We start from the raw sequence: 17,342 nt of genomic DNA, 5'->3' as shown, positions 1-17,342 counted from the left end.
CACTGTTTAGTCATTCTTCATAAAATATATTGTTTTATCAAAATCATGTATTCTCAACGACCTTTCTTCTTTGTAGAGAGGTTTCGGTTTTTGTACTTTATTGTCTAAGTTTGGATGGTTTTGGTTTTTTGTTTGTGGATCCTTTATTTGTTGCCGTATTTTACTTTGGAATCAATTACAAGTTTTTCACTTGTCTGGTGAAAATTATTTCTCAAAGAACTTACTCTGTAGTGAAATAAAATGTTTCTTTTTCATATTATGGTAACTTGCTTTATAAAACATTTTATTTTCTAAGGTCTGAAAAATCATCATTTATTTTTAGTACAGATTTTACCAGATGATTTGGATAAATGTCCTTTGGGGTTATACAATCTATTTTTGTTTTAGAATATATTTTTTTCTGGGGTGCCTGGATAGCTCAGTTGGTTAAGCATCTGCCCTTGGCTTGGGTCCATCTCAGGGTCCTAGGATTGAGTCCTGCAACGGGCTCCCTGGTCAATGAGGAGTCTGTTTCTCTCTCATTCATGGTCATCCTCTCTCTATCGCTGTCAAATAAATAAATAAAATCTTAAAAAAATATATTTTTCCCCGAGAATTAACTACCACTATAGCAAGCTCTTCCACTTAGCTTTCTGCTAGCCTCACTAGGAAAGTTTGCTTTGACATAAAAAAAAAAAAAAAAATCTATGTAAAGTCTTTCTTCTTCTCTTCTCAGAGTGAAAATCTACCTTAGGGAGCGTACTTGGACAATTAAAAGTCCTTTAAGACATTTAAACTGGTAATATCTTTAATGCAAATCCATTTAAGAGCTGAGCAGACAACTATTCACATGTACGTTGTGGAGTCTCCTTAATGTACCTGAGAGTTTCAGGTCATGTTCAGAGCAGTGAGTTAGATCATGGAGAATAAAGATGGAGAATCCACTCTTAAAACAAGCAAGATGGCCACAGGACTATTCCATGATTTAGATAAGCCTCCTAGAGAGACAAGAGCTTATACCCGTTATAACACTGTAAGCCAAAGAAATGTTACTGACTCCTCATTTATTTTTCTTTCTTTTTCTCTCCATGAAATCTCGTGTATTGGGGAGGAGGGATTGGGAATGTATTCTAGACCAGAGAACAATGTCACCCAGGTACCATACACAAGAAATCTATGTGAATGGTTATGACAATGAGATAATATCTGGCCAGGCCACTGCAGGAAAGCAAACAGAAGTGGTAGAATTGTTATAGTTCTAATGATTTCTGAAAATTACTTGCAACTTTGTCAGATTCAATTAGTCAACGCAAGTCAATACAGACTCAAGGTATCTTTTTCTATAAAGGCTAACTTCTGCAGCTTATCCTCAGAGAACAAGCAAACCTGTCTTTACTGATTTCCAAGAAAAATTCAGTTTGTAGAGTTTATCACACCAGCTTAGCTTCTGCTCCTCTCACGGTTAATATTTCCTTTCAAAAGAAAACCTCTAGCCACCTGATAAACTAGCTCCACAATCTGACTTAGCTGAAATAATTTAGGATAGAAGCAGGAGTTTTCAAAGTATTTCTCAGGATTCAGGCTAAAATTCACAGGAAAAAAAATATATACTCCATTACATAGTTCATCAACTTACTTGAACCAGACTTCTTAAATTCCCATAATTGTGTTCATTGATGCTTAAAGCAAGAGAAGGACTAAAAACTAGTACAGACCAAACAGAAGACAAGCAAAGGAGAGGATTCTCTATGCTTTCTTGTACATATATTATAGGGATATATATTATAGGTAATAGTACATCACTAAATTATTTCATAGAAAATGGAAATATTTCTGTTCACCTGTTCCAGCAAAATTAACAATTTGTATTTAAGGAAAATCATTTCCATTTCCATGTGTTCTTAAAAGCTTTATTATTTCACTGAAGATTTAAGATCAGCATCTTCTTGCACCTTTGTGAAAACAGGGACTAGAAATTTACCATCATTTAACTGGTTTGAATTAGAGGAAAAGATTTTGCGATGCCTGACTTAGGTAATAGAAAAACCTAAACCACTGAGAAATGCTGTTCCCCAAGGAACAAGATTCACCTATTTGACAAGGATTATGGATGTAGAAAAAAAAAAAAACACTCCTGTCTATACCCAGAGCACTTAATTTCAGGTAACTCTCCACTATACCTTCTTCATTGGTACTGAGTATCCCCATGTCCTAACAGGTATTGCCTAACAAATAAGCAGAAAGCATGCTTGGCATTGCAGTTACTTATTATGCTCTGTCAACGAGGGAACGCCCTACAGAGTGCTGGGACACGCCACTCTTGCTGGTTATGCTTGCCACGCAAATTCCTTTAAAGACTTAGGCAGGTCGAAGTAGTTTAAATGCCATTGGCTGATGATCTATATTCTCTATTGGTCTAGGAGAATAGGGTGCAGCCTTTTACACTTGTCTAATGAAAAACCACATCTCCACAAATTAATGGCTGCCGGTTGCTCATAAAACTACTTGAACTGTAAGTTATTTGGGGGCAGATTCTGTATCTGATTCACTTTTGTATTCTTCGTAGTGCCTTGCACCAGGGCAAGATTGCTCAATAGATGTTTAATCACACAAAGTAGGGGCATCAGAAGGCAATTTGGAGATAGTTTATATTTCCCTTCCCCTACACGTTCCAAAAAAACCATCAAGGTATTTAACATAGAAATAATCAGGTTGAATTTCCTTAACACTTATTTTTATGGTGTTTTATTACATTTACTTTACATTCCATCTAAGGTTTACCACAGTATTTTTTAGGGGTTAAGCCTTTTAATCCAGCCTTGATTCCACATAATATACATTCAGTACATATTTTTGTCAAATAAATAAATAAGCCAATGAGCAAGAAAGAAAAATCAACAACCTAAAGAAGTATTGTCAACTCCAAACTTATAATACAAAGACAAAAGAGGAGGTTTTTGAAAAGAAGCGAATTGTTATATTTTGATTCTGTCTCAAGTTCTTTCTTGTGATGTAAAATACAATTTTCAAATACATCAGCATTTGATGCTTAACAACCAGAAAGTGGCTATGGAAAACCACTTCCCAATTCTATATACAAGAGGAAAACCTCTTGTTGAAATTATTTATTACTTTCAAGACCATTTTATTATTTGCAAAGAGATGTAAACCTCAGTATCAAAGGGAAAAAAAGAATTAGAGAATCATTGAAAATAGCATACAATTTTGTGTCTTGTGGCTTTTTAAGTCTTTATGTGGATTGACTCTTCAAATAGAAATGAAGAAAGGACTCACTGAGGATGCACTTCAAGGATTATATCCACTACTTTTTAAGAATTTTTGAATTAGAAAGGGCTTTAGTCTTATAAACTGCTGAGGAAACAGATGCACAGAGGGACACACCCAGTAGGCAAGAGAGATGAGATACTCAGCCTAATAATGCCTGTATTCATTTGTAAGTGAATCTCCATCACAAGCCTCCATAGTACATATTTCCAGCTCATCTAGGAATCCAAACTGCTTCCCTGATTGATAGAAAATAACCTTATCCTTACTCTACAGACAGGGTCTAGATCAATTGGATGATGTCCTTCAAGTACCTCTCATAGTCTATTGATTTAACTCTCCATCCTTCCTCTCTTCCTTACCCTCTGTCTTCAGGGTCTTTTCTTTCTACCTATCCCCTCCTGCTCTCTCTATTACACTTCCACAAAGTACTTTCTTTTTGAACCTCTTTTTCCAAACAAAATCTCCTACTTCCTTCTTTCTTCACTTCAAAAATCCATGTCTCCCTCTCCCAGAATATTTCTTGGATGCCAGATCTCATTCTATCATTCCATCTTTGTTTCCTTTTATAATCGATTTTCTTGGAAAGGTGGTCATCTTTATATTTTTTCCCCTCCATTTTGTTCCCCAATCCCTTTTGGTCAGGAAGGACTTGTTCCATGGAACTGAAAGAATTCTGAAGGTCACAGGAAACCTTGAGATTCACTCTACTCAACTATGTTATGTCATCTGACACTTGTTCACATCTCATGTCTCTTTCAGTTCTCCCTTCCTTTGACATCTGTGATATTGCATTATCTTGTCTTCCCATTTCTTTGGTCACTTCTTTTCTCTTTTTCTTTATTGCTTGTTTCTGCCATTGTTCCCTAGTCTATCCATGTAGCTATTGCCCTAGTTTCATGCTCAGCCACATGGCTGTTTCTTTGTTGTATTCCCTACTTTAGGGTCTTCAAATTCTCCCATGATTTAAACTGTTTTACCTGAGGTGTCCCTCAAATATGTGTATGAGGACTGAACTATTGTTAATCATGTTGAGACATATTTCAAATTGCTAAGCACCTTCACCTCACCATTTCTGTAGCATCTCAAAGTCATTGTTTTCTAACCTGCTAAATTCTGCTTCTGCCTTGCTCCTCATCTCTTAGTTTGAAACTGCCATCACTTAAGATCCTTCCTTCTCCTGACTCCCATGTCCTACATGTTCTCAAGTCCCATCAGTTTCAATTGTGTACAATCTCTCCCTTGATCTTCCCAGTCTGTTACCCCTGCTACTGCTTCTGTTCTTCTCTGGTCTGTTTTGATGTGGAACACTCCACTACTCCTGGCCTATGATCCTGCCTCTTTCCACCACCTGTGGTGAGAGTGATCTTTTAGACCCACAATTTTATCATGCCTTTTTCATGATCAAGTAACTTTGATACTTTCCTACTGCACACAGGGATTTGGTATTCGAACTGGAAAGGTAACTGTATATAATTTGGTTTACCCCTGTCATTTTACAAATGAGAAAACTAAGACTTGAGAACTTAGGAAGTACATTGAAAGCTTTCTGACTCTACCAAATACCCACTCTATCTCATTATTTTGCCTTTGAAAGTCCAAGAGTGACTTTGTTTAATCTAGACTCTGAACAAACGACAATAAGGCTATGTCAACACAACATATTTTTAAGCAGACTTGGCAGTTTTTAGATTACTAATTCAATCGGGAGCCTGACACTATGGTGAAACTGACTTGGTCTTCTGCCTAAATTGCCTCTCATGGGAAAAAGAATGACCCAGCTTCATAAAGTTGGAAGGTTTATTAGTCATCTGGCATAGTTCTCCAAAACAAACAGTACGCTCTGACACTTCAGTGTGGAAAGGAAGTGCAAGACAGATAAGAGATGCCTACACAACTCTGTAGCTATGAAGAAATGGCTTCCAAATAGACAAAGAAGGTATCCCCAGATTCCCATTCCACACCCACAAATGAAAGAGAGGATAAACTGCTCATGAGTTCACAGGCAGCACGAAGAAACATCACCTTAATTCTGCACCCAAGAGGGACTCAACAACAACATTTTCAGTGACCATTTGACCAAACCATTTGCACCATCTACTTCTTTTCCCCCTGAAATCACTAATATTGTTGTTGTTGTTATACATGAACATTCTTAATTGTAAGGCTAATATGAGATGAGATTAAAATCAGAATGTTTTGAATTCCCAAAGGTGTAATGTCAATTCTCTGTAGTATATTTTATTTAGTAATTTAGTTGGAATAGGCTATCTTGCATTTTATTGTAAAACCCATACCACAAACCCAAATTTAGGCTAAATTGTATTGGGTAATATTTAGCCATAAATTAGTATTCCAAACTCAATATCCTCATCTGTAAAATGGAAATAATGAAATTATAGTATTGACCACATGTATTTGTGAACACTGAATGCATGAATTTCTCTAAACACATTGTCTAGTAATTAGTCATTATTCAGTGAATATTAACAGTGATAATAATAATCAACATTAAGTGGATATCATGCATATATAATCCCTATAAAAATATCTTTATGTTACTCTCATTAATCAAAAAATTCACATTTTCCTGAATTATCAATTATAACAATTTTTTAAAAATATGTACTTGAAAACCAAAATTTTATTTTTAATCTAATGGTGAGATTGAAACTACAAAAAGTAACTCACTATATTTTGAAATTACTATTACTAGTATTCTTAAAATACAAGATATAATTTCTTTTACCAGTGATACAGATGCCATCTAATTGTGATAATTTCATAAGTGGAATTCTGAAAAAAATTCAAAAAGAAATTGAAAATTTAGGGAGAAATAAAAACTAAGGATTTATATCATCTTTAATGACTCTAAGTGCAAGTTAAAACTTAATAAGTGCAAATTAACCTTCACATCTAGACCTAATTTTTTAGATCAGTCTTTTACTCTGTCTTAAGTATACTGACATATTAACCTTAATATATAGATGTCTGTCTTTTTAGAAATAGAGAAAAGTTATTTAAATTATCCTGATCTTCCACTACAAATCATATGTAAAGATTGAGGCCAAGTTGAAACAAGGCAAAGCTCTGCTTGAGTAGCTCATTTTTTGAGCAGAGAAATTGTTAGAAGAGACTAATAGAAGTTGCTTACCCACTAATTTGTCCCTACATGCCTACAATGTCTTCTCCTTGCTATGGAACTATAGAAGGATGCATATATATATATATATATATATATATGGCATAAAACATGAAGCAAGAACTCATTTTTACAGAGGAAATTACTTGCTTTTATTTTAGAACTTTCATTCTCATATTTCTTTTTTTTTTTTTTAACATTTTATTTATTTGATGGGGGAGGACACAAGCAGGGGGAGTGGGAGAGGGAGAAGCAGGCTCACCCACAGAGAGGAAGCCCCACGTGGGGCTTGATCCCAGGACTGTGGGATTGTTACCTGAGCCGAAGGCAGATGTTTAATGATGGAGCCACCCAAGTGCCCCTATTCTCATATTTCAAAGTAAATCTATCATCTTGAGATTTTCAAAAATACTAGAAAATCTTCCATTTAAAATAGAATATGAAGGAGCAGATATTCTGAAACTTTTCAGATACACGTTTTTTCCTATATCCATCTATGGCTAGTCAGATCCTGAAACTAGAGTCAAAAGTTTAAGTATCATAACTTACTGTTGAATATCACTGAATAGTAGCAAATTATCTCTAGCTCCATAGGCATAAGATTTACTAAGAAAGCCTAAATTTTCTCTCCTCACTCCCCCTAGGTTAAGTGTCCTAGTTCATATCATAACAAGTATCTTCATAGGTGAAAAATGAAAAAGAGGTTAAAAAATAAAAGTAATTAAAAAGAAGGGCATAACTGAAAAGTAAAGACAAAAGGAAAGGGATCCACAGCATCATCATTAGACTTAAGAGAGAAGCCACGTCCATCTGCTATCCGGACTGATAAAATAATTCTAATGACTCACAAGATTTATTTGATTTTTTTAAATGTTTGGATAACATGAATTATAAAGCACTTAATAAAATTAACTTTTGTGATCATTTTGTTTTTTACAGGTGGTGGTGGAAGTTAACAGTGAATTTCGAATCCAGGTAATACACAGCAAATCTATCTTTTCCAAATTAAAAACTAGGAAAAATGGCTTGGGGGTAACAACACATTTTACAAAGAAAATATAGCCTTATAAGTAAAAAAAATAATGTTATGCTAAAATTAATAGATTATCAAATCACCAATTTTCCCAATTAAACATCTTCTCTTTCCGATATTACAATTATCCTCTCCTCCAAAACCTTCAGTGACATGTACATTATGAATAAAAGTTAATAGATACCACTACTTTATCATGCCCATTCAAGGTAAGAGATTACAACACCAAAAATGGCACCGTCAAGTGGCATTCAATCAGGAGGCAAAAACGTGAATGGATCAAGTTTGCTGCAGCCTGTCGTGAAGGTGAAGACAATTCAAAGAGGAACCCAATTGCCAAAGTAAGTATCAACACCAAAGCATAAAATCAAAAAATAAGAATGGATGGCATTAAATATCGAAAGAAACTGTCTCTTAAATATTTTATGAATACAACTCACTGGGAAGTTCTGACACAAAACAGAAGTATAGTCACTCATATTATGAAAACTGAAGCTATTGAAAGGATAGATTAAGAAACTTGGGCACTGGGGTAAACAGTTAAACACTGATGCAACTCATTGGTAAAATAACTACACATGATCATAATTAACCCAAATTCTAGGTAGAAAAATATAGTGATTTAAATAATGAATTTAACAGCCAGCTCACACAGAGAGACTATTTTAATCTGTATTCTTTATGCCTTAATCCATTAGAATTGAATTCCTACTTTTGGCTTTTATTTTTTATTTAATTTTTTTAAATTTAATTTTAAATTTAATTTTTAATTTTTTTATTAATTAATTTATTTTCAGAAAAACAGTATTCATTATTTTTTCACCACACCCAGTGCTCCATGCAATCCGTGCCCTCTATAATACCCACCACCTGGTACCCCAACCTCCCACCCCACCGCCACTTCAAACCCCTCAGATTATTTTGGGGATGTATTTGCATGTGTGTGTTTGTACAAAGAAAGACAAAGGGAAATGGATGGAAAAGAGAGTAGGAAACAGGGTACATTGTGAATTCTTGTTTTAAAAAAAAATTAATCTTGGATCACTGAAAAAAATAAATTAAAAATTTAATTTAATTAAAAATTAAAATTTTAATTAAAAATTTAATTAAAAATTAAATTTAAAAATTAAATTAAAAATTTTTAATTTAATTCAATTAAAAATTAAAATGTTAATTAAAAACTAAATTAAATTATTTTTTTTTCAGTCTTGGATCACTGAAAAAAATAAATTAAATTAAAATAAATTAAAAATTTAATTTAATTAAAAATTAAAATTTTAATTAAAAATTTAATTAAAAATTAAATTAAAAAATTTTAATTTAATTCAATTAAAAATTAAAATGTTAATTAAAAACTAAATTAAATTAATTTTTTTTCAGTGATCCAAGATTAATTTTTTTTAAAACAAGAATTCACAATGTACCCTGTTTCCTACTCTCTTTTCCATCCATTTCCCTTTGTCTTTCTTTGTACAAACACACACACACAAATATATCCCCACACACAGATTACATATACAAATATATACACACATTCAGACAGATACACAGAGACAACTGAGTTAGATTTGCTTAGAGTCCCTATATATTTCATTTTGAAGACAGACTCCCAGCTTCTATAAATCATTTATTTGGGGCAATTTCCTTACTTTTCTGATAATACATCCTCCCTATTTTCAGAATTAAGGGCTTCAACACAGTGTCAGAGGACTCTGTAGTCAGTCACCTACATAAATCTACTTAAAATTTTCTTCTAAAACTTGAAATTTTTAAAAAATCTTTGGGTCAGGGATCAAAATTACATAATGACAACACTGGTAAACTCCTTAAGAGTTTAGGTGAAGAGTTCCCTACTCTAACGCCAGTGCTAGCACTAGAGCAGGAAAATAATACGATCAATTGTAAATGTTGAATGAATGAATAAATGAATGAATGAATGATGACTGCATTGTCTTGGATTTATTAAAGTGATTTTTTTTTCTTATTTGGTAGAAATAGAAATTGAATTTCTTTTGTTAACTTGCTAGTTATGGAATATGCTAGAGTTGTAACTAGAGAAATAACTATTTCCAGCATTTCCCAAAAGATAACAGGTACTCACATTCGACAGTTTTTGAGAAAGGTAGTTGTTGTTAATCAAACCTAGCACTTTTTATTTGCTCTCTGTAATACTTTCACCTGTGCCCTCTCTGCAGATTCACTCAGATTGTGCTGCAAACCAGCAAGTTACATACCGCATCTCCGGAGTGGGAATTGATCAGCCACCTTATGGAATCTTCGTCATTAATCAAAAAACTGGTGAAATTAATATTACATCCATAGTTGATCGAGAGGTCACCCCGTTTTTCATTGTAAGTGGGCTCCACATCTTTATATGTGTTCAGGCTTCCATTATTTTTGGAGTATCTTAAACTCAGATCATATTTGATTTGACTTCAAAAATCCCAATATTATTTTTGGTTGTCTCAATTCACGAGCATCTCATGAACCAACACAAACAAAGAAATTAGGAGAAATGCCCTGCCGAAACGTCTCAGCAAAAATGTGAGACTCTGGTCTGTCCCTAGTGGCAAGCTAGAATATCTGTTTGGAAGGGCAAGGACCTAACTCTTCATTCGTTTTCTTTAATTCGGCGGAGAATATTGGTTCTCGTGTCAAGTGATGATTTTTGAGCTACCAAGGGAGCCTCTTCAAGTAAACATACTTTATTATAAATCCACATTGCTGCAGCTCACCTGAGCTCAGAAGGTGCTTCGGGAATACTCTAAACCATCCTTAGCTGAATCCTACTTCTGTTCTTGACAGTAGCTGTGAGGAAACTCCAAACACTCAACCTCCTTTCCACTTTAAGCTGCTGACATGATGACCAGCTTCATTAGAAATTCTGAGGCCTTCATCACACACTCCCACAATTTTCTCTCCCCTCCTTCAGAAATGTTCTGCCTTAAATCCAAAAACAGGATTAATTTTCTGCTTTTTTCCACAGCTTACCTCCAAGAGGATCCATTATTCTATAATTACCTGTTTCTTCAAGAACCTTATTTGATCAATTTTATCATCTCTTTTCTGCTTGCTCCTTGCCTGCTTCCATTTCCGTTTATCATCATAGTCGACACTTGTTAATACTTAGAATAAAAAGGACATACAGAAAACCTTCCTTGAACTTGTATGTTCTTCAGTTAAAACCCCATCCATCCATATCCCCAAAGATGTTCAAATAGTAATGGGTGCTTGTGTTTTCAGTTATACTGCCTAAGCTACTTTAATTCCTTAGTCTTCTATTCCAAATCTATATTCCTGCCTTATCTCTCACAATATTTACCCACTAACTCTCGAGGTCAGCATGCCAACCTATTAGCTTTTCTTGAATTTTTATATGAATATAGCACACAGGTAATGTAGCATACATTATACTTATGTACACCTCACATATAAATAATAATAACAACAACAATAAGAACACCCGCATAGTCTCCTATGTAGCTTGTGAAAACTACCTTTCATTGAAGCCCCTGTGTGACTCTCCTTTACCCTATCCTCAAAGTCAATAGCCCCTACTCCCAATTTCAAAAAATGTATTTTCACTACTCTGCTTCTTTCCTCACATAAATCCCTTTACTTGGAACATCTTTCCAAATACCAGTTCCACTTACTGAAATTCTCTTTCAGGATCTTTCTCAATCATCCATCATCCTATGATGTCATAGTATTTCTATTCTTCTTTTAAATAACTTATCATGTTGCTTTTTCGCAAATAGTATCTTGAATTTGTGTTTGCCTCCCCTTATTGATTTTAAGTGCTGCTTATATCTACGTTGTAGTAGAAAATAATATGTCTTACTTTTTTTGGTTACCCACAGTGCCTAGCATAGTGTCCAAACAAAGTAAGAACTTAAATATCTGTTGCACCAAATAATTATTCTTGTCTTCTGTCTTAGATCTATTGCCGGGCTCTGAATTCACTGGGTCAAGATTTAGAGAGGCCTCTTGAGCTCAGAGTCAGAGTTTTGGATATAAATGACAACCCTCCAGTATTTTCTATGTCTACTTTTGTAGGACAAATAGAAGAAAATTCTAATGCAAGTAAGTAATCCATCTTATTAAGTATACTGACATCCAGATCACTCTTAGCCAAGCAAAGGGAGGACAAACTAAGAAGGTACCACTTCATCATGAATGTAAGAGATTAAATATAGAAAAGCATCCAGAGCAGAATGGCATAAGTCTTCAGTTCTCAGTCACTTGAGAAAATTAACTGCCTAACACACTAGTGAAGATTGTCCTAAATATATTAAAAATAGCAAAGACAATTTCTCATTTGAATTTAAAGCTTCAACTTACCATAGTTACTCTTAACCGTTGAGTGGTAAAATTTCTTATACATTCCAAAAATCCTTACATCTCACTTTTATTCATTAAAACACTATATTATACTTGGAATAAGTATCCAATCTAAAATATCATTTAAAAAATGTTTGTTGTAAAAATTCACACAATATGGAAAGTAAAAATGGAATAGAAATCCATTCTTTGTTTTCCCTACTATAATTCTTAAGAGGCAAGAACTTACTTATGTTACTTACGTATGTAAGTACGTACATACTTAGTTATTTACGTATGTTTTATGATTATATAAACATACTTTCGGAAACAAATAGGAAAATATTTTACATACAAATCATAATGTAAATCTTTATTTAAATATATTTTTAACATTTTTCTATATTAGGAAATGAAATGTCTTCATTCCTTTTAATAGCTGCATTAGATTTTACTGTATGAATGTGCCATAATTAATTGCCTACTGAAAATATTTTTAAAAGAATGCTGAAGTGAATTACACAAACACACACAAAGATTGAGAGAGAAAATAAAAGGCAGAAGGGAGATACTCCGTTGCATTTGTGTTTACAGACAGGACAATTGTGCTTGAAACAGACTTTCAGTGTAGAGATTTCCAGTTTATGAACACTGGCAGCTTTTCCTTCTCCAGTGTCCTTCATCAAAATGGCTTATAAAATTCCCAGAAAAGATAAGGGATAAGACAAAATATGTAGTTAAACAAGCATCTCTTTCAACCTAATAGTTTACCTAGCACTTCACTTGGGACCATGCAAAACAGAATAATAATGTACATTTATTGAGTGTACATTAGCCAGTCAGAACTTTCTATGAGTTTCTCTCATTAAACTGTTCAACTCTCTCATGAACTCAGTGAGGACAGTGCTATTATCATCCCCGTATACAGATGTGGAAACTGAAGCCAAAATCATAGAGCTAGAAAGTTCTATAGTTGGGAAAGAGTTGGTCTAGCTTTAATATCATTTTATTTCACCACAGCAGCCTTAAAAAAAAAGGATTATAATAGAATAAGGAAAGAAAAGGCAGAATTAAAACATTTGTTTTCTAACTACCAGTAATGTGTAAGTTCCTGAAAAAATGTAATGTTTTGTCAAAGCAAAGTATAAAAGGAGCTAAGCTAATGATATGTTGAAGAAGAGGAAAGGAAAAATGGTAGCACATACACAATATAGACCAACCAACCCTAACACCTTGTTAGAAAAACAATAAAGTATACTATAACGAAAATGCAAACTATCCACTTGCAACCATTTTCCTTGATTTCTAGATACGCTGGTGATGATACTCAATGCTACTGATGCAGATGAACCTAATAATTTGAACTCAAAAATAGCCTTCAAGATCATAAGACAGGAACCTTCCGATTCACCAATGTTTATTATTAACAGAAACACTGGAGAAATTCGAACAATGAATAATTTTCTAGATAGAGAGGTAATTTTTTTTTCTTTGGATGGTTTGTTAGTTTCAAAGGAAGTTATGCTAAAAGCAAGAGTACCTAACTAAGAAAGAAAGAAAAAGAAAATAATATGTTATGATTATATAACCTTTTCACATCATGGTAATGACATAAGAAATATCTTTAAAATGAAAAAAAGGGGATTCCTCAAATACATTTTAAACTGTCATTTTTCATTCAATCAATTCAAACTTAATATCTGCCTCAATTTAAGAAAACTATATTCTGAGGATACACAAGAATATACATAAGGCAAAGGTAGAAGCTCTATTAAAAAATGTGTGATGTACATTGAAATAGATTTAAGAAACGATTGTTATTGTCAGCCATCTTGGCAATTCACAATGCATGAACATGGTAAATGCTCCAAGAATTCTTACAGACTAAGAAATTTGTTTCTTTTTCTTTAACCCAGAATATCCTACACTCATTTGACAACACGACTCTTCTTTTTCCTTCCTCTCTCTTACCTACCGATAGTCCCCTGATTACTTTGGGAAATGTAACACAGAATCAGAATGATGGATAGCAACTGAGTAACATCTAGACCAATATTTCATTTATAAACGAGAAAATAATTAGAGATTGTTAGCAAGTTAGAATCAGCATGGTTTCTATTAATAACATATGGTCCCATTATTCAATATAAAAGTATCAACTTTTTCATCATTTTTAGAGTATTGATAGGATTTACCTGATCTGTAAGTATTTTAGGGATATAAATGAAGAAGTGTTACTTTTGAATTTGTACTTAATTAAATTTTATTTTAATTATTATAGTTATTTTGAAATGACAATCCCCCTGTTAATGACTCCTAGGCTTAGAATAAATCAGATCATTTTCATTCTTTAATGATCCAAATCCTATCAGTTCCTAAATTATCTATATCTGCTTTTTCACTTGTGTGAAAATAACCATCAGAAGAAATTGACTATTAACTTTTTCTTGATCAAACTTCCTTAAAGAGCCCAATGGGAGTCCTTTAATGTCAAAAGAGTTTTTGTGGTGAAGAACTTTAAAAACTAAAGGAATAAAGTTACTAGCAAGCCACCAAAGCAGATATTTTCAACCTGGAGTTCATGGAGAGACCTCAAGATGTCTCTTACTATGAATCCTCTAAACTTATATCCACATTTTTGAATGATGAGTGCATGCATGTGTCTGGGAAAGGCTTCATTGCTTTTGCCAGTTCTACAAATTTAAGCATCATTGAGCTGAATCAAGAAGATTGATTATCAATAACTCCACTCCTCCAGCCCCCCACCCACTGCCTCCCAGAACTGTAAACCATTTGTTACATTCTTTGTTTTACTTGCACATTTTAGGGATGATTATTGACAGTATGGAATTTTCATGCCATAAATTCTTGGTAAACCTTCATCTCTCTCCTCCTAAGCATTTTGGTCCACTTTACCCTTTATAAACTTTTTCAACCCCTGGACATATAATAAGGCATGAGGCCTTCAAACGTGTTCTTTCTTTTAAATGATGCTAGGTAAGCACTGCTGGAAATAGAAGTGGTAACAGTCATACTGATTCATGTGAGATCTGTGGATTTTCATTAGTCTGTTACCCGTATCTTGATCATAGATTTAAGTAAATGTTGAGCCAACATTTTAAAAGAACTTTTCATGAGACAGAATAAGGATTGTCTAGATCAACTGTGATTTTTTTGGTAATGTGTGCTTTTAGCAATACAGCCAGTATTCCCTTGCTGTGAGAGGCTCTGACCGAGATGGTGGGGCAGACGGCATGTCAGCAGAGTGTGAATGCAACATTAGAATCCTCGATGTTAATGACAACATCCCATACATGGATCAGCCCTCCGTAAGTACTTGTCCTTGAAATGAACAACGTCAATTCATTACATTCTAAAATTTGTTCATACAATTCTTTTTACAGAGGTCCATGTTATCTTTAGTCATGTACAACCCAAATGTAGACACGTACTTTGCCTTGTGTTTGTTCAAATAATACGTAGGAAAAATATATGTATTTGGACAATGAAATGTGAGCTTATAAACACAGATCTTGTTTCTAAATAATGAGTGGTTTTAAACATCCTTTGTAAGTCCAGGGTAGTTGTTCTCTCACTCACACAGTTGGTGTTAAGATTTTTTTGCTTCTCATTTCAGTATTCCACTAGTATTGAAGAAAACGCCCTCCACTCAAGTTTGCTCCAGATTAGAGTAATCGATTTGGATGAAGAGTACTCAGCTAACTGGGTGGCAGTGATTTTCTTTATCTCCGGAAATGAGGGAGGTTGGTTTGACATAGAAATGAATGAAAGGACAAATGTGGGAATTTTAAAGGTTATTAAGGTATGGTATAATTATCCTAAATATTTTGTTTTCTTGGTCTTTTTCAAAATGTTAATCTTGAAATAAAATGTTAACATTTCACAAAATTCAGGGGGTGAAAGAATAAAAATTACCATGTTTTAAAATGATATAAGATTAGAGAGCTTTTTAACAATTTTTCCACTTAGATCCATTTATGAAAACAGGCATTAAACTCGAAACTCTCTTCTATTAATATACTACTCCTTCACAGATCATATAAATTAAGAGCATTTCTAAAAATGGATCTTATTTTATGCTTAAAGTTTTGTTTTAGATGTTTTTGAAGAATGTTTTTTAAGCAGATTTCACATGGCCTTATAAAATGTGTCTTTGTCAACATCATACATTAATTAGTATGCACTGAGAATATTTCTCATGTAAATTAAAAGTTGTTTAGTTCTCTGGTGTGTTTTTATAAAATTAAAATTAAATTACTGTAATTATAGGATTATCACATTCCCATCTCCCTGCAGCTGCTGACCAGGGCTTATTATGAACATAAATAGCCTGGAGATTTGTCCAAGTCACAAAGATTTGGTCTACATCAACAGAATCTTCCTATGTCCCCCCTACGTTAGTGATCCACCTCATGTACCAGAGGTAGAATTGCCTCTAAGATTTGAGGGAAAAAAACAGGGAGTTTATGGTGAAGATTTCAGCCTGTACTGTAAGACTTGAGTCTGTTTTTTTGTTTTGTTTTGTTTTTTTGTTTTTTGGGGTTTTTTTAATCTGCAATAGTTATGCAAGGATTGTGTGTGAAACATGCAATGGTAGAATTCAGTCCTTTTTTAGTTATTTCCTTTCTTCAAAATAGTCCCAGGAAGTAGACTTCTAAGGAATTCTCTTCCCAGAGGAATTCTGGGATCATTTCTTTCATGTCTTCATAAAGTGTCCCTCTGGCTATAGAGTCCATTTCCTGAGACAGGGTGCAGATGCTTTAGTTGACCCCTCACAGCATCCCAGAAAATTAGGTTATATGCCCATATTGCAGATAAATACAAGAGAGAGTTGTACCCCATTCAAATTCTGATAGCTAGTAAGTGGAATAGCTGACATTCAAATTCTCTATCTATTAAGTTCAAACCATCATCACTATTCTAGCTGTGATTCCATGCTGGGGAAACCGTCCTAATCTATTTTACCCCAAACTACTATATTACTTTAAAAAATTAGTCTATTTATCCTCAATATCTCTATTTGTGAAATGGAAGTAATGTTGATTTTTCTCCCAAGCATGACATCATATCTTAATTCCTCTGTTAGGCGTATGCGTGTGTGATGTACATGTATACGTGATTTTATAGCCGTTTTTGGAATAACAAATAAAGCCAACATTGGAGCCAAAATTGAAGATTTTACTAAGTGGAGAGTTTGATGTGTGAATCGAGAGTCATCTAAATTACTCTCACATGAAAATTTAGAAAAATATATTTGGAACATGGGCATACTGCATAGTTTGTGAATTTCGTTAAGTAGTAGGTATTGACACCAACTTCATAATAAAAATAGCTACTGGAAATAATTTTTTTCCAGAATATGTTGAAGAAAATAAGGATTTTTATTATTTTTATACTTTGTTCTATTACTGGGCTTATTGAAGGAAGTCATATTTACAGAAGTAAAATTTCTTCTAAATAGTTCTTTACAGATAAAACCAGTCAAATGATTGAACGTACTTTATAGTCGGCCCATACTTTGTAATAAATAGAGCTACTTTGTGAGAAAAATGAAGTGACAGA

At 33.6% G+C, this 17,342-nt stretch overlaps 1 protein-coding gene across 1 annotated transcript in view; it reads left to right on the top strand.

Annotated features, from left to right (window-relative positions):
- Positions 1-17,342, top strand: part of DSG1 (desmoglein 1) — a 35,200-nt gene that overhangs the window by 2,357 nt on the left and 15,501 nt on the right. Inside the window, exons 2-8 of the mRNA XM_044243221.1 lie at positions 7,346-7,381; positions 7,649-7,780; positions 9,635-9,790; positions 11,378-11,522; positions 13,069-13,235; positions 14,954-15,088; positions 15,397-15,582. Of these exons, the coding sequence (XP_044099156.1) occupies positions 7,346-7,381; positions 7,649-7,780; positions 9,635-9,790; positions 11,378-11,522; positions 13,069-13,235; positions 14,954-15,088; positions 15,397-15,582 (957 nt within the window). The remainder of the gene's footprint in view (positions 1-7,345; positions 7,382-7,648; positions 7,781-9,634; positions 9,791-11,377; positions 11,523-13,068; positions 13,236-14,953; positions 15,089-15,396; positions 15,583-17,342) is intronic.

The sequence above is a fragment of the Neovison vison genome, chromosome 3, assembly GCF_020171115.1.
Source record: "Neovison vison isolate M4711 chromosome 3, ASM_NN_V1, whole genome shotgun sequence".
NCBI classification, from domain to species: domain Eukaryota; kingdom Metazoa; phylum Chordata; class Mammalia; order Carnivora; family Mustelidae; genus Neogale; species Neogale vison.
This window is presented reverse-complemented; position numbering and strand designations above follow the sequence as displayed.